Below are 17500 nucleotides of genomic sequence, written 5' to 3' on the forward strand. Positions count from 1 at the left end.
CAGACCCTTGGAAGCAGAATCCTTGGGTTCCATTGGCGGCCGGGGACGAGTGTCACAATGGGCCAGGCGGTCCGGGGGAGGGGGGAAGGAAGGGTGGGGAGCAGTATTCGACCCCAGGGCACAGCTACCGCAGGCAGACCCCAGAGACAGAATGGGGCGAGGTGGGTGGAAAACCTCCACGTGCAGCAGCCCTAGGCCTCAGCGTCGACTGTTCTGGCCCCCGGAGCACCTGCCGTCTCCAGAAACCCTACCGAGGGGAATTCTCCCACCCTTTCAGACACCACTTGCCCCTCCCCTGTCCCCATGCCTAAGGCGGGGGGTGGGAAGGAGAGTCCAAGGAGCTGCTCCCAGACCTGAGAACAGAGGTGTAAACAGAGCGGAGGCCTGGTCCTCAGTGGCTTCCTTTGAGATTGGGGGTGGGGGAGGGGTGGAGAGAAGTTTAGGGAGCTGCCATAGGACGGTTTCTGCTTTCTCGGAAAGGAGGGAAGCCGTATGTTAGAAAGGAGGTAGGAGGGAAGGGGGCGATACGGAGCGGAGCGTGGAAACAGCCACTGGTGAAGACTGGAAAATAAGTTGAGGAGGAAAAGCTGGCAGGGAAACGCTGGGCGCTGTTAAACCTGAGGCTGGTGGCCAGGAATTCACGGACTAGGCCTGCTGGGCGTGTGACTTCGGCAGCGACGGCAGCCCGGGGTTCAGGGAGAGAGAAGGCCAACAGTCGGGCTCGTTCGCTGCTATGGGGTTGCTAGCTAGCTGGTCGCAACCAGAGCGGAAGGGGGAAAGAGGAGGCTTTTGGCAACAGGGAGGAGTGGTGTCTCTCCATAGACGTGAAAGCGGTGGCTTCCTTCCTCTAGTCCTCGAAGAGAGGACAGAGGCGGAGAGAAAGTACCAAAGTCAGCAGGCCAGGGGGCCCGACGAGGCTCAGGAGGGTGTTATGGGATTGGGTGTTTGTGTCCACCAAATGTATATGTTGAAGCTAGCCCTCGGTGTGATGGTATTTGGAGAAGGGGCTTCTGGAGGTGATTTAGTTTAGATTAGCTCATGAGAGTGGGGCCCTTGTAATGAGACTAGTGGCATTAAAGAAGGAGGAGAGGGGCACCTGGGTGGCTCAGGTCATGGTCCCAGGGTTCGTGAGTTCCAGCCCTGTATCTGGCTGGCTAGCCATCTTGTGCCCCTGGCCCTTCCCCTCCTCTCCCTCCTCCTCCCCTCTCCCTTTCCCCTCCCCACCCTGCTCTTGTGTGCTTGTGCTCTCTCACAAATAAAAAATGTTTTTTACATTTATTTACTTTGGGAGACAGAGAGAGAGAAAGAGTGAGCAGGGGAGGGGCAGAGAGAGGGAGACACAGAATCTGAAGCAGGTTCCAGGCTCTGCACTGTCAGCACAGAGCCCGATGCGGGGCTCGAACTCAAGAACCGCAAGATCACGACCTGAGCTGAAGTCGGACACTCAACTGACTCAGCCACCCAGGCACCCCTCAAAAATAAATATTAAAAGACAAAAAAGGAGGAGGAGAGAGAGAGAAACTGTTCCTTCCCACTCCACGTTCTTGCCCCGAGGAAAGGCCATGTGAAAGCACAGCAAGGAGGTGGCCGGCTGTCTGCAGGCCAGGAAGAGCCCTCACCAGAACCCGACTCTGCTCACGCCCGGCCTCAGAAAGTGTGAGAAAACAAGTTTGTGTTTTTAAGCCACCAGCCTGCGGCACCTCCTTGCAGCCTGGGCAGTCCAAGGCAGACAGGAAGGAAGAATGGAGCAAACCAGCCGGAAGGATGGGGCTGCGGTCAGAGAAGGGGGTGTCTGAATTCGAGGCGCCTTCATTCACTGACTTCTATGCTAGGAATTGTTGAGGTTTTGGTGGTGGGCGTGTAGTTTTGCAGGATGACAGCAGGAGCCTGGGTGGAAGGGACGGTGGTGAAGCAGGTGGTTTTCGGTGAGTGAGGTTGTGTTAGCTGGAAGTCAGTAAAAGGTTTCTGCAAGAGCAGAGCACCAGCAGGGAGGAGAGAGGAGGAGGAGGAGGAGGAGGAGGAGGAGGAGGAGTGAGGGGGAGGGGCTTACCTTGGTCCCCCAGCTGTGAGAGCCCAGGTGCCCAGAGGCAGAGGTGGGACACAGGTGTCCTTCTAAGAAGGGCTGGGGACACGGGCAGTAGTTCCGGAGAGCGGGGTTGAGAGCACAGGGAGGGACCCAGGTCAGGTGGAACAGTGTGGGAGTAGAGGAGTTGGCTGGAGAAGAGTGGGGTGTCCTAGGCTTTGGACATTGATGTGGCGACACAAGAACAAAGTACAGAGGTCTCAGTCTCAGAAGTCTCTCTGAGGAGGGCAGGCCCAAGAGAAGCTGAGCTGTGCACCCACGGCGCGGGCCAATGGGGCACCGATCAGCTGTTCGCCTCTTCCTCCCTCCAGTTCCACCGTTATCATCCCATTTAATCATCAGGTCAGGTGAGGCAGTAATGTTTGCCATGGATTTCATTGTCGTAACGACGCCCTGCCTTGTTTCTCTGCTCCTGCTTTTGCCCTGTTCCAACCCAGGCTTCAGATAACAGCGTGAGTTTTATCATACCGATCTTGCGGGGCCACCCCCCTCGCTTGGAGAGAAAAAGACAACCAGTAGCTTTCATTGTTCTCAGAACAAAGTTCAAAATTAAACACGTGGCCCGATCTCTGCTCTCAGCACGGAGCCCACTTTGAATCCTCTGTCTCCCTCTCTCTGCCCCTTCCTGGCTCATTCTCTGTCTCTCAAAAACAAATAAAATATTAAAAAAAAAATCTGGCCCGAGTGCGGCTTCTCAAACTTCCAGAACTCGTTCCGTCTTCACCCCAAAGTGCTTCTGCACCCCCCTGGCTGCCTGTGCCTCCTCTGGCCTGCACTTCCTTCTCTCCATGGATGACCATCCTTAGGGGGCCTTCCACACCCTGCATGCTGGGTCAGCTGCCCGGTTTAACCCCACAGGGACCTCCAGATTCATCCAGATTCATCCAGAGCATGCCCCTGAGGCGCTGGGGAGCGGTTTCATGGCTGCAGATGAATTGTGCACCTGTGGGTCCAGCATGCTCCCGAAGGCAGAGCAGTAGGTGAGCGGGTCAGTGAGTGAGGCGAGCCCGGGGTGCGTGAGTCAGGCCCAGGCTCCAGGACTCAGCCCTGAGACCTAGGGGTGTGGGGGAGGGGGGAGGCTAAGGGGGGTGGGGAAGGGGTAGGCACTCCTTTTCTATCTCCTTGGACTTGGGGGCCGACTGCCAGAGACCTTTGTCTTTCACACCCAAGATTAGAATCCTTGAGGATTCAAGTAAAGGGACCTATGAAACCATCCACTTGAAAATGGGGAGCCCAAGTACCAGGCTCCCGTCACCAAGGCCTGAGACCTGAGCCCTGTGCCCCAGCTGACCGTCAAGGCTGCACTGCCAGCGTGTCTCCCCAGTCTGGGCTTTTCTCTGATCAACACAGTCTATGGAGAACCACCACGGTCCAGCCTGTGCTGGAAACTTCCCGGTATCATCAAGCCCCCTTTCTGTCAAGCTTCTCAGGGTAGAGTCAAGACTAGGTCCTCTGAGGTCCTAGGGGCTCAGCAGCTGAGCTCCTGTCAGCAACTGCTAAAAGACATTTCCCTTTTTTTTCTTAATTTTTATTTAATTTATTTTTTAAATTTACATCCAGGTTAGTTAGCATATAGTGCAACAATGATTTCAGGGATAGATTCCTTAATGCCCCTGACCCATTTAGCCCATCCCCACAACCCCCCACAACCCCTCTAGTAACCCTCTGTTTGTTCTCCATATTTGAGTCTCTTATGTTTTGTCCCCCTCCTTGTTTTTATATTATTTTTGCTTCCCTTCGCTTGTGTTCATCTGTTTTGTATCTTAAAGTCCTCATATGAGTGAAGTCATATGATATTTGTCTTTCTCTGATTGGCTAATTTCACTTAGCATAATACCCTCCAGTTCCATCCACATAGTTGCAAATGGCAAGATTTCATTCTTTTTGATTGCCGAGTAATACTCCATTGTATATATATATATATATATACCACATCTTCTTTATCCATTCATCCATCGATGGACACTTGGGCTCTTTCCATACTTTGGCTATTGTTGATAGCGCTGCTATAAACATTGGGGTGCATGTGTCCCTTCGAAACAGCACACCTGTATTCCTTGGACAAATGCCTAGTAGTGCAATTCCTAGGTTGTAGGGTAGTCCTATTTTTAGTTTTTTGAGGAACCTCCACACTGTTTTCCAGAGTGGCTGCACCAGCTTGCATTGCCACCAACAATGCAAAAGAGACCCTCTTTCTCCGCATCCTCGCCAACATCTGTTGTTGCCTGAGTTGTTGATGTTAGCCATTCTGACAGGTGTAAGGTGGTATCTCATTGTGGTTTTGATTTGTATTTCCCTGATAATGAATGATGTTGAGCATTTTTTCATGTGTCAGTTGGCCATCTGGATGTCTTCTTTGGAGAAGTGTCTCTTCATGTCTTTTGCCCATTTCTTCACTGGATTATTTGTTTTTTGGGTGTTGAGTTTGATAAGTTCTTTCTAGATTTTGGATACTAACCCTTTATCTGATCTGTCATTTGCAAATACCTTCTCCCATTCTGTCGGTTGCCTTTTAGTTTTGCTGATTGTTTCCTTCATTGTGCAGAAGCTTTTTATTTTGATGAGGTCCCAGGAGTTCCTTTTTGCTTTTGTTTCCCTTGCCTCCGGAGATGTGTTGAGTAAGAAGTTGCTGCAGCCGAGGTCAAAGAGGTTCTTGCCTACTTTCTCCTCAAGGATTTTTCTGGCTTCCTGTCTTACATTCAGGTCTTTCATCCATTTTGAGCTTATTTTGTGTATGGTGTAAGAAAGAGGTCCAGGTTCATTCTTCTGCATGTTGCTGTCCAGTTTTCCCAGCACCACTTGCTGAAGAGACTGTCTTTATTCCATCGGGTATTCTTTCCCGCTTTGTCAAAGATTAGTTGGCCATACGTTTGTGGGCCCATTTCTGGGTTCTCTCTTCTGTTCCATTGCTCTCTTCTGTTCTTGTGCCAGTACCATACTGTCTTGATAATTACAGCTTTGTAATATAGTTTGAAGTCCGGGATTGTGATACCTCCAGCTTTGGTTTTCTCTTTCAAGATTGCTTTGGCTATTCAGCGTCTTTTCTGGTTCCATACAAATTTTAGGATTGTTTGTTCTAGCTCTGTGAAGAATGCTGGTGTTGTTTTGATAGGGATTGCACTGAATATGTAGACTGATTTGGGTAGTATCAACATTTTAGCAATATTTGTTCTTCCTATCCAGGAGCATGGAATATTTTTCCATTTTTTTGTGTCTTCTTCAATTTCTTTCATAAGCTTTCTATAGTTTCCAGTGTATCGATTTTTCACCTCTTTGGTTAGATTTATTCCTAGGTATTTTATGGTTTTTGGTGCCATTGTAAATGGGATCGATTCCTTGATTTCTCTTTCTGTTGCTTCATCGTTGGTGTGTAGGAATGCAACTGATTTCTGTGCGTTGATTTTATATCCTGACACTTTGCTGAAAAAGACATTTCCCTTTTAAACAGAACAGGCCACAGGGCATTTTTTTATTACATACAAAGAAAAATCTTTCCCCCAACAGCCCACAATCCCTAAAAAAAAGTTCTCAAAGACCTGGCCCAAAGGCAATAGGTGAATCTTTGCAGCATTTATGCCTGTGTCCTGATCTGTTTAAGTCTCTTTCCAGGAATGGAGATCATTCTGCCTCAAAAGGACGCAGTGTCCACATTGTAGAGGAGGTTGCTGTGAGAAGTAAATGAGATGAATCCTTTTCAGAATTACCAAATAAAATCTGTGCTGTCTAGCTGACAATAGGTTTACAACCTATGGGAAATACGTACGAACCAACCCTCCCTCCCCCAAACCTTAGACACTTCACTTCCTGGTTCTTCTGCCCCTCTCCATTCCCAGGGCTTATTTGTTGTGGGCTTTGCAATGAGCATGAGCCAAAGAACTGAAGTCTCTGTGTCACCTCAAGTCCAATCAGACTACTTTTTGGGCTTACATGGGCATAGGCGACTTCCTGGTAAGACTGTAACCTCTGTAGTACTCAGCCGAGGAATCGGGGAGGGGGGGGGACTTCACACTAGGAGATAAATTGCCTGCTGTAACCCCCCTCCCCCACCCCAGGGTGCCTGTCCATCAGACATCTGCTCTCACATGAACTTTAATTAAAGCTTCGCTTCACAGCGCTCCGAGTCTCCATGTCCCTCGTTTGGTGGAGGAGTTGCCTCTGGCTTTGAACTGGCCTCTGCCCAGATCCAATGCAGGTTGTTTTCACGACCAGGCAGGTTTGGCCTGGGTGCCACACTGCGCCACAGAAGACTTTCAGGTGTACCCAACGGGTGACTTTAGCTTGGGAGTCCATGACTGGGTGCATAGCGGGAAGCTAAATAGAACTTTTCCCCGCCATCCCAAAGCTGAGTCTGTAAGTAATAAATGATGTAATCTGGAGGTTGGGTCCGAGAGCAAACAGCCAAGAAAGAATTCTTGAGATGTTTTTGGTGCAAAAAAAAGAGTGATTTTATTAAGGTCCGAGGACAGAACTCGTGGGCAGAAAAATCTGTATTCTAAGTGTGAGGAGTGACTGATTGTGTAGGGCTTTTTATCCTATGAAGGGAGGAGGTGATGTTAGGGCTCCAAGAAATTGAGTCTATAGGTTTCTGGAGGTCTGACTATTCCTAGGATTGTGCTTTTCTTGTAAATCACGAAGACAGTTACAAACTGATGGAGTCTTGTGTCCTTTATGACTGTGATCTTTATCAGGTGACCATTGGCTTTTTCCTTCCTTTGGTCATGAGTCTGAGAAATGTCCCATGTGTCCCACTCCCACCTTGGGGGAGGGGAACGTGGAGTGCCAACTTGCCTTTTGCTATGTCCTCAATAAAGATTCGCGTATTCAAAAGAGGTGCTGGAGACCTTCGAGCCAGATTTACAAAGATGGGGAGCACTCCCTCCAGCCTCCGTTAGGGAAGGTGAGTGGGAGAAAGGGAGGGAGGTCCAGAAGGAACCCCTCTTCAGGCCTGGGCCTCTGGGGAGAGGCGGAACCTCACTGTCTGCAGGGCAGTTAGCTGGGGAGGCCTTGGAGGAAGGGCACAGGAGGGGAAGAGGCCGGGCAAGCTCTTTTCCACTCTTTGCTGGTGCAAGGATGTATGGTGCTCTTGTGGGCCAGGTGGCTACCGGGGAAGGCACTCTAGCTGGAGGTCCCTTGATGGGACGCAGCCAGGAGGGCTGTCTCGTAAGATGAGGAATGCCGGCAGTAAGAGACATGATGGGGGCAGCAGTGCTGGGGCAAGGGCCGAAGAGAGGGCCCTGGAGGTCAGCTGTGAGTACGCTCCTCGGATGAAGGAACAAGGCAGGGGTCCTGGGAGCACCGCTGAGAAATCCACCGATGTGTCCCCATGGAGGAGCTGTTAGAAGCCTGCCAGAGAACACTCGCTGAAGACCAGCCGGCACACGCAGGGAAACAACCACGGCCAGCAGCAGCAGAGGTGAAAGGGAAGAGGGAGGTGAGGACGCGAACAACCAGCCTCCCCCCTTTCCCCACTGCCGGTCCCTGGGCCACGAGGTCAGGTATGAGCTGGACCGAACGCGGGGCAGGGGTGGAGGCTCTTTGAAGAGAGGACAGCACTGAAGCTTTGGTTTCCAGCAGACAGAGTCCTCTCTCAGCAGGATGGCGGGTCCTGCGGGGCCTCCCCCTGAGCCAGCGGGGCGGCCCAGCCAGCGGAAGGAACTACAACCCTCCCATCCGCAGCCTTTTCTCCCACCAGCCTGGGTACGGCCGCGGCTTCCAACTCCCTCTCCCCCTGCTGCTGCCTTCTTGGAAAGGCCCTACCCATCTGCTCTGCTCTGGGCTTAAACGTTTTGAGGGCAGGGGGACCCCAGACTGAGGGAACTAGAGGAGCCGTAAGCCCACAAGTCTATTAGAGAAGCAGGGAAGCCCAAGAAACGCTCAAGGCCGGACCCCAGAACAGGGGTGGGGGTGGGCTGGGTTGAGGAAGGTGGGGAGGGGTGACGAGAAGAGGGAGGCCCTCACAGACATTTCAGGACCGGGCAGCCGGCGGCCGGGACGGGGACCAGGTCAGGGGTGTGCTGCCTCCAACTTCGAGGGGGGCCCTGCCGGCAGCCCCCAGCCATTTCCAGGGGGTGTCCAGGCAGCTCCCTGCTGTGCTCCAGCTCCAGGGACACAATCAGAAGTACGTGCTGCTCGCGAAGGTCACCCCTGGGCTGGAAGTTCTTCCTGAAGCCTCTGTTTCCTTTTCTGAAGGTGCTGACTCCAGAGACCTGGTGGGAGCCGGAGGCCGTCACCGGCCGGCCGCGAATGGGTCCCGTGGCAGCGTCCTTCACCGCCCCTCCCCCAGGGGAAGGGACCTGGCCCAGAGCCAGTCGGATGTGTGTGGCTCCCGAGGCCCCCGTATTGGCCTCTAAGCAACAGAGGACACGTAGTGAGGTGGGGGCCTAGGCTTCAGAGAAGACGAGCAGCTCACCGTGGGTGGGGCTCTTCCTCCAGCTCCTTGATGGTGTCCTTCAGGGGCTGGCCCCGTGTCTCCGGCAACAGGGCACAGAGGAAGCCTGCCCCGATGGGGAGGCTGCCGTAGATGAGCATAGGGAGGGCTGCCTGGTACTCGCCCAGCAGGCTCACGAGAGGGGTGAGGATCCCCCCGATCCTCGAGGAGATGCCCATCAGCCCCATGCCTGTCTGCCTGTGGGAAGGCCCGTCCGACTGAGCACACCCAGCCGCGACCCCCGGGCCACAGCCCCACCCCCGCTGCGCCTCGGTGGGGGACCCAGCCCCTCATTATGGCCCTGCAGGCCTGCCGCCTCCCCAGCCTCACCGGCCTTCTGCTCTCTGCTCCTGCATAGTAACTTCATGTGGTCCGGCCGCGTGCCACGCCTCTCTCACCTCCAGGCCTGTCTATCTGCTGCCCCCCTTGCTCGCCTACCAAGTCTCAGGTCAAAGGCTGCACCTCACGTCTCCCCAGCAACCCCTGAGTGTTCCTCCTTCTGAGCCATTCATTCTTAGACTTGCTCCATATCCCAGTCTCCACAAGGCCAGGGCGTGCCCTCCTTCTCTCTCTGTCCTCCACTGCCTGGGATAAGACGGGGACTCGGGCTAGATTCCTAGCTGCCCGGACCCCATCCGCGCTGCTGCCCCATGAGCCGGCCTCATAAGCCAGCTGCCTGCGGGACAGGGGTGAGGGCAGAGGAGCGGGAGGGGTGAGGGCAGAGGGCGGCAGCCCTTACCGGATGACGGTGGGGAAGAGCTCGGCACAGTACACGTAGGAGATGGTAAAGCTGGCGGCCATGGCGAACTTGCCCACCACGGCCAGCACAGTGACCACCACCGGCAGATCTGGGGGAGGATGCCGGTCAGCCACAGGCAGGTGGACGGCCCCATGCCCCGGGCCCCACCCCTGCCCTGTCCTCCCGAACTCCTGGCCCCCTCTGCTCCCGGGCCCCAGGGTTGCCCTCACTCTTGGAGGCGGGGGGGTGGGGAGGGCAGGAATGTGGCAGAGCCAGCCCCGGCACCTGCTGGGACAAAGATGATGCCGAAGCACACGAGGCCACCCAGAACCAGAGTCAGCATCTGGCTCCACTTGCGGCCCAACCACTGCATCATGAAGATGCTGAGGCAGCGGGCGGGAACCTCCACGGTTCCGAAGACGAGCTGCGTCAGGTAGATGTCCAGGCCAAAGTCGCCGACTTGGAAGCTCAGGCCAAAGTACCCCAGACTGTCCACAAACCTGCAAAGTGTCCAGGAATCCCTATCACTGCTGGGGGAATGAGACACCAGCCCTCTCAGAGGGAGCCTGTCTCTGAGCAGGAGGCAGCAGCACAGCCAGGGGGAAACCCAGTGAGGCCACACAGCCCGTCCCTGACCGCCAGCCACCGTGTCCCAGCCGCTGACGCGCACGCACCAGAGACGGGACAGCCCTTTGGCGTGGGCTTCAGGGCGGGGTGCGGGCCCTGGCGCGCTCACCAGACATAGAAGAAGATCAGGGTCAGTTTCCGGAGCCGGGGGTGTCTGAACAGATCCAGGGGATTCCCTGAGGGGCCTGTCTTCTCTGGGGCCAGCTGGGGGCATGATGCACAGTGAGGGGCCAGGCAGAAAGGTCTGGGCCCGCCAGAGTCAGGGGCAGGGCTGGGCTTGGCCTGTGAGAAGTACCTGGCTCAGGAGCTCTGGGGAGAGTTTCCGCCTGTTGACGGAGGCCGCCTTCTGGATCACTTGCTTGGCCTCCTCCACCCTCCCTCTTGTCAGAAGCCACCGTGCTGACTCTGGCAGGGCCCTGCAGGTCAGGAATGGCTCTGACCTTGGAGCCCACCCCCCCACCCCCCCCACTCCCCCAGGGGCCTTCCCGGCTGTTCCAGGGCACACAGAACCTCACACCCATCGCACTGTGGAGCGTTCCCCGAGGTGAATGTGAGTGTTGCGCTCCAACCACACCCCCGCACAGCTAGCAGGGGCAGGTGGGGCGGGGGAAACGGCTTGCTCCTGGGGAGTACTCCTCACCAGATGTAGAAGAAGAGTAGCAAGACAGGTGCGGTGCCGGCCACTTGGAAATATCTCCAGTTTTGGACGCCATAGGCGAGTCCTGCTAATGCCATCTGACCCAGGGAGAAGGCGCAGTGGACCAGGACCAAGGCCTGAGTCCTCCTGGAGGGCCCCACCCACTCTGTAACTGTGCGAACAGAGAGATGAGACCCGGCCAGCCCCCCCCCCCCCCGTGGGCCCCCGGCTCCTTCCCTGTCATTCCCTAGACGGTCTTCTGTCAGGGTGGGCCTCAGTCCCACTTGCGGTGTGGGTGCCTGACAAGGCTCCCCCGGAGGCAGTCCGGGAAAGTGGCCGGCCCAGACCCCAAGGCCTCACCCCATGCTTGAAGGCTTAGGGACCCAGATACTCACCTAGGGGGACGTTTAGGGACCCAGATACTCACGTAGGGAGACGTTGCTGAAGGTGAACCCAGAGACAGCAGTAGCCACAGCAAAGCGCAGGACCATGTAGAGCTCAAAGCTGGGCACAAAGGCCGTGGTCAGGCCGAGGAGGGCGAAGAGTAGCAGCTGCACCAGGATACTGACCTTGCGGCCAATCCTGGAGTAACAGAGGGGCAGGAAGTCTGGGAGACCCAGCCCTGCCCTGGGCTCTCTGTCTGACAGAGGACACGTGACCCTGCCTTGCGAGTTCTATTTGAGGGAGAGGGGAACAGGGCCTTATCCCAGACACCAGTGAAGGGCACGGGGGCGGGGCGAGAGGGGGAACTGTACCGGGAACATAGGAGCATGCGAGGTCAGGGGCGAGCCGGTCAAGTTCCTACCGGTCACAGAGGGGCCCGAAGATGAGAGCCCCAGTGAGGAGCCCGGCCATGAACACCGACTGCGAGGTCTCCTTCAGGTGCTTCTGACCACAAACGAGGTTGAACTGAGGCAGACACAGGCGGATGTGAACCAGGGGCAGCCTTTGTCCTTTGTCGTCCAGCCCACCCACTGCAAACCTCTCAGGGCAGATGCCCGTGGTTCCCAAAGTGTGTGCAAAGGCACCCCAGGGCACCAGAACAAATTCATGGGGCACAGAACGACATTCGGAATTTTAAAGGAAAATGCAGCAATCCTCAACATCTGTCTGGCATTACAAGAACTACCAACTAAGGACAGTTCTGGCTCAACAGGAGATCACGCTACATTCCTTCCAGCGACATCATATCTATGTGAAGCCGTATTTTGGGGAGGTGTTTTGAAAAAAAAAAAAAAGCAAGCACCATGGGGAATGGAAAATGAGGGTGTCAGTGTTTAAGGACTGAGAAGTTGCACAGTTCCCAATGGGCACATACATCCTATTAGTAGGGGGTTGTATTTATTTAAAGATGAAAAATATGGAGTGCCTGGGTGGCTCAGTCAGTTGAGCATCTGACTTCAGCTCTGGTCATGATCTCGTGGTTTCTGAGTTCGAGCCCCGCGTCGGGCTCTGTGCCGACAGCTCAGAGCCCGGAGCCTGCTTCGGATTCTGGGTCTCCCTCTCTCTCTGCCCTCTCCCACTTGCGCTGTCTCTCAAAACTAAATAAACATTAAAAAAAAAAATTAAAAAAAATTAAAATGAAAGATATTTCCTTTCAGTTTCTGTGTATTATTTTTTTTTAAATTTTTTTTTAACATTTATTTATTTTTGAGAGAGACAGAGACAGAGCATGAACAGGGGAGGGGCAGAGAGAGAGGGAGACACAGAATCTGAAGCAGGCTCCAGGCTCTGAGCTGTCAGCACAGAGCCCGACGCGGGGCTTGAACTCACGGACCGTGAGATCATGACCTGAGCCGAAGTCGGACGCTTAACCCACCGAGCCACCCAGGCGCCCCATTATTATTATTTTTTTTTTTTAAATTTTAGTGTATTATTTTTTAAAACAGTTCCTAAGTCATTTGAACATAATTACCTGTTAGGTTGTTTGGCCCTAATTACTCAATACATAAAACTTAGGTTTTTATTTTGGCTTGGAGATGCCAGGTAGAATTGCTGAGACATTAAGGATACAAAGTTTGGAACCCTTGACACACCACTAATTACTGCTTCCTGACAAATGGGGCCTCTAGCCCACAGCCAGGGCACCCCTGTGACTTCCTGGGGCCTCATCAAATGTCCCCATCCGGCTGCAAAATCTCTGTGAAACTCACCATTCACTGCCGGTGAGAGGAGCCCTCACGCCCCACTTGCAGAAGGAGATCAAGACGGAGGAACACGCACACGCGTGGGCGTGCGTGTGGGAGCTCATGTGCCTGCAGGGGTGGGGCGACCCACCTGGAGACTCAGAGAGACTGAGAAACTGAGTGGAAAAAATATGCACGTTCGCCTAACTCTGTAGGTATCTACTGCATGTGCACATACTGTAGGCACATGTGACTGACCCCGCCCCCCCCTCGACTGGTCTGTGGGCCCTTCCGGGAGTTCTGTGCCCCCTGCACACAGCTCAGCCCCGGACGTGAACGTTGGTGGGGGGAAACACGACAGGTGAGTTGTCCTCTGCGGCTCAAGGTGATAGCTTCACAATCACTGATGCCGTTTGAGGGCTCACTCTGTGCTGGGCAGTCTGCTGCATGCTTCACATGTATTATCTAATTCTGACACCAATCCTTGATTTATTATTCCATTCCCCTGAGGAAGGGGAGGTTAAGCGGCTTCTCCGAGGTCCCGCTGCTGGATGGCAATGGAGTTCAGGCATCCCTTTTGCCCCAGACAGGGACTGAAACTGCGTGAAAGCTCAGAGAACGTTTGCTGAATGAATCAACACATGAATACCTAGAGCTAGCCAACTAGCCACTCATCATCGGTCAAAATCGCTAAAATCATTTTAGCAAGAAATGAATCAGTCCAGGAGATACCATTGTGCTCATACTTCTGTTCTCAAGAACAACTGTTAATTTTCAGTATATGTCCAATGATTGCCTAATGGCCCCTGGGAGTGAAAGGGGGCAAGATAAGGGATCTGAACTTGTTCCACCCAGTTCTATTCTTTTTTTTTTTTTTAACATTTATTTATTTTTGAGGCAGAGAGAGACAGAGCATGAACGGGGGAGGGTCATAGAGAGAGGGAGACACAGAATCTGAGACAGGCTCCGGGTTCTGAGCGATCAGCACAGAGCCTGACGTGGGGCTCGAACTCACAGAATGCGAGATCATGACCTAAGCTGAAGTCAGAGGCTCAACTGACTGAGCCACCCAGGCGCCCCCACCCAGTTCTATTCTGTTTGTTTTTTTTTAGCAATCACAGAGTGCCTTTGTAGTTAGACGCTATTTAAAATAATTCATAAAGGCCTGCTGCTATCAGCCTCTGGAATCTGAACAGAGAGGTGTTGTGGGACTTTGCTAACCTATCTGTTGGTGTCTTGGTTTCTCATGTACAAAATGGGGATAAAATATACTGCATGGTGTCCCCCAGCAGGATTAAAGGAATTAATGCATGGAACATGCTTAGCACGGTGGCTGTCACACAGGAAGTCCTCAGTAAATGTCAGCTCAGCGGAGGGGGCACTGGCTCCCCTGTGCTCATGAAACTCACAGCTGGTGACCGACACCTCGGACACATGGGGCTATAGTGCTCTGAAGGCACGGATGCCAACCCCATGGAGTCTTCCGAGGCTGGTGCCCCTACTCGGTGGCCACCACTCGCTACCCCCTTATAGCTTGTGTACCCCTTATTTCATTCAGTCCTCATTCTAACCTCGTAAAGGATTATCATTCCCACTGTGCAACCACAGAGGCCAAAGCTTGGAGAGGTGCCAAGATGTGGTGTGCAGATGGAACAAGGCAAAAGGGCTCCCCACCTCGGGACGCCAGCCATTACCCTCTCCGACCCTAATGCCCAGAGTGGAGGGTTCTGTCTGGGGTTTGCCACATGGGCACACAGAATCCCGCCCCCATTCTTGGAGCACACACATCACATCTTCCTCCCCTGTTCCAAAAGCTTCCATGGCTCCCTTTGGTCTCTAGGAGAGAGCCCAAATCTCTCAGCTCTGTATCTAAGACCGTGGAAGAGTCATCTCCTCCTGATTTCCCAACATCTTTGTTGGTCAGCATTCCTCAGTCATGGCAAGCATTTTCATGCCTCCGGATCTAGAAACGGCTATTCTCTCTGCTTCCCCTTCCCTCCCATTCTTTCCCCTTTTCTGGGCCCAAGACAGATCACACTGTTGTTAGTCATTCAGAGTCTATTTCCCTCCCGATTCCAAGGTTCATGTGGACAAGGCTGGGAATTATTTTTTTCTTTTACCAAGGACGGGCACCCAGGAAATGTTGGGAGGTAGATTGAGAAGGAGAAATGCACTCTGCTCTTCAAGAATACATAGCCTATAAGGCAATGTGCTCTTTTCTTCTCAAATTAGGACTATCCATATTTCAGTTTGAATATGAAGCTGCTGGTTATCAGAAGGAACGTTGGGAAGTCAGCTCAGAGAGACTCCCCTGAATCAGTGTGGTGGAGCCCCTCCTCACAGATGGGAAGCAGAGGGAAACGATCTCACGCAACAGAGCTCTGGAAGCAAAGTTGGACTCAGCACGCGGGTACAGGGCACAAAGTACCCAAGGTGTGCACTCTTTTGGGAATCCGAGTCCTTGAGAGTGTTGGAGCAGGAGAAGCATGGTAGGGAAGGGCAAGAGGTCTAAGGCCCAATGCCGGTGGTGGCACAGTCCAGGTTGGTGATTAAAGACCAAGAGGGCAGCCTCAAATCCTTAGAGAGCTCGAACAAGGTGCCTCCCTCCTCTGACTGTTCCCTGCACAGTTAATACTCAGCAAGCCTTAGCTGAATAAAATTGCATGAACAGTCCAGCACAGGGTGTGAACGGGGCTAAAGAAGTCTGGAAGTCTGAGAAGTCTGGAAGTTTGCCTGGGTTTTGAGGATGGTGTTTGGCCAGGTAGGCACCCACAGCATATGGGGACCAGTGGAGGCTGATCCTCCCAAGAGGGTGATGCTGGGAACCTGGAGAGGCCACTGGGGACCAGACCGGGCTCTGCTGGGAGAGCTCCTAGGCCGCATGCGACTCTATGGGGCAGAATGGGGTGGAGGGTCAGGAGGAAGACAGGCAGGACAGATCTTTAGGCTGCAAGGGTTCTGGGGGCAGGTTTATGGTCACATATTAAAAGTGAATGCCTGGGGGTGCCTGGCTAGTTCAGTCAGTAGAGTGTGCAACTCTTGAGCTTGGGGGTTGTGAGTTCAAGCCCCAAGTTGAGTATAGAGATTACTTAAAAATTGAAAATCTTAAAGGTGACTTTGGTCAAAACATCATTCTCTGAAAGCCTCTGAAAGGTAAATACTTTTTTTACCTGAGAGAAAAAAATAAATGCAGGCTTCTGGACTCCAGATTCCCCTCTCCACAAAGGCTCAGGATTCACCACCCTCAAGATGAGTCATCCAGACCTCCCAACAACACTCGCCCCTTGGATGCTGGACCATCTGTGCTCTTTCCCACTCCTGCAGGGACCTGAGTGGGAGTCCCACGTCCACGATCAGCTCATTATGTTGCCCTGGACAAGTCATCTCCCTACTCTGTGCCTCAGACCCAGCTTCTGGGAAGCAGCAGAGTGGGCCTGGATGCTTCTAGAGAGCCGTCCTTGCTCAGGTGGCTGGAGTGGGAATCTGTTTATCTGCCCAGATCCTCCCTAAGAAAATGAGTTAAGCAGAGCAAGTGCTGTTATCTGCCGGACAAATCCTAGAGTCACAGTGCGTCCGGTCCCCTGGAGGCAGGTGGGGAGAGCTTTAGAGAGGGCAGCTGAAGGGCAGGAAGCCCACATCAGGCAAGCAGGAGGTCAGACAAGTGGATGGGGATCCAGGAAGATAGGAAAGCAGGCAGATATGCAGGGGCAGACTGAAAGACAAGGGCAAGTGGACCGACAGATGGGAGCACTGGGGAGAAAGACATAAAGACAGGAAAGCAGGAAGGGATAGGAAAAAGGTCAGGCAACTGGGCACACCGGCGGATAGACGGACAAAAGGGTAGACAAAAATGGACAGAGGGGCAGACAAATCAGAGACAGAATATGGACTGAAAGGTAGATGGACCAGTAGTCAGAGGACAAAGAGAAAAGCAGGATGAATGGCAAAAAAAAAAAAAAAAAAAAAAAAAAAAAAAGCCATACCAAGTGGTCAGTCATTCGTGGATGGGTGCCCCAGGGCAGATACAGAAGCAGCAACACCGGCAGCTGAGGGCAGACGGTCAGGCAAAGGAGCTGACCGACCCCAAAGGCAAAAGGGCAGCCCTACCTCGTTCTTTAGGGACAGGGGCCTGTCTTCAGGATACTCCCAGCCTGCCTCACAAGGCTGCGTCTCGTTGAAGTGGTGGCTGAGGATGTCCTCCAGGCTGGCGTCGTCAGGGGGCGGCCGGAACATAAGGCAGGACTCAGGCTTGCCTGCAGCATCCAGGGGCACGCTCAGTGTCAGCTGTTCAGCCGCACTCAGGTTCAAAGTGTGGTTCTTGACCCAGGCTACTGAGCAGTGGTGGGCCTCGTGCTGGATCATGAAGACCTGGGCAAACATGTAGTAAGCGGACAGGAAGCCGGGAATACTCAGCAGCATCACCAGCTGTATCTGGAAGCGACCGAAGTCGCCTATTTCAGCCAGGACCTGGCCAAATTGAGCCATGTCTACTGGTCAGCCTGGGGCCATAGACAGCTCTGCAGCTCCGCTTTGGGGCGCTTACTCCTCTGAGCGGAGGTGACAGCTCTGTTAATGTTTAATCCAGCCTTTGACCTATCACACTTCAACTCCCTGGCTGTAGCCTGGGCAGGATAGAATATGATAAAAAAAAAAAAAAAAAAAAAAGTAGTCTACTCTGGTTTGCAAAATGCAAGGATGCTTTATTGACCGCGCGATGGACACAAGCCCCACAGAAGGACTTTCTCAGGCCCCGCACAGGAACGAGCTTCAGCCAAATGTTCGACAGCGCACAGGCAGCATTCCCTCCCATGTCGTCCCAAACAAATCACACCCAGCTCAAACCCCTCCCATTATGATAGAC

General features: G+C 53.5%; 1 protein-coding gene across 3 annotated transcripts; it reads right to left on the bottom strand.

Annotated features, from left to right (window-relative positions):
- Nucleotides 1-6503: 6503 nt before the first annotated feature.
- SLC22A13 (solute carrier family 22 member 13) lies at nucleotides 6504-17197 on the bottom strand. Of its 3 annotated transcripts, XR_002145076.2 has the most exons (11): nucleotides 16747-17197; nucleotides 11319-11422; nucleotides 10941-11095; nucleotides 10517-10685; nucleotides 10172-10292; nucleotides 9986-10080; nucleotides 9535-9749; nucleotides 9250-9358; nucleotides 8493-8708; nucleotides 8042-8289; nucleotides 6504-7426 (listed from the first exon to the last, which is right to left on the bottom strand). XR_002145076.2 is itself a non-coding variant. In XM_003992231.3 (10 exons), exons 1-10 carry the CDS (start codon nucleotides 17122-17124, stop codon nucleotides 8196-8198), a joined length of 1656 nt encoding a protein of 551 aa, XP_003992280.1. In that variant the 5' UTR covers nucleotides 17125-17197; the 3' UTR covers nucleotides 6504-8195. The 3 variants fall into 3 exon arrangements, 2 of the variants coding, with proteins under 2 accessions (XP_003992280.1, XP_019666493.1); XM_003992231.3 differs by having other exon boundaries at nucleotides 6504-8289; XM_019810934.3 differs by lacking the exons at nucleotides 6504-7426; nucleotides 8042-8289; nucleotides 8493-8708 and adding an exon at nucleotides 8739-9095.
- Nucleotides 17198-17500: the final 303 nt, after the last annotated feature.

This window comes from Felis catus, chromosome C2, assembly GCF_018350175.1.
Source record: "Felis catus isolate Fca126 chromosome C2, F.catus_Fca126_mat1.0, whole genome shotgun sequence".
In the NCBI taxonomy this organism is placed as follows: Eukaryota; Metazoa; Chordata; class Mammalia; order Carnivora; family Felidae; genus Felis; species Felis catus.

What these genes read in the sequence shown, in the direction of transcription:
- SLC22A13 (XM_003992231.3), bottom strand. Translation starts at nt 17,124, where the DNA reads ATGGCTCAATTTGGCCAGGTCCTGGCTGAAATAGGCGACTTCGGTCGC. An exon ending in TTCGGGCCCCTCTGTGACCG is followed by an intron (nt 11,096 to 11,318) that starts GTAGGAACTTGA and finishes CTGTTACTCCAG; the next exon opens with GATTGGCCGCAAGGTCAGTA. An exon ending in CATCATCTTTGTCCCAGCAG is followed by an intron (nt 9,359 to 9,534) that starts GTGCCGGGGCTG and finishes ATCCTCCCCCAG; the next exon opens with ATCTGCCGGTGGTGGTCACT.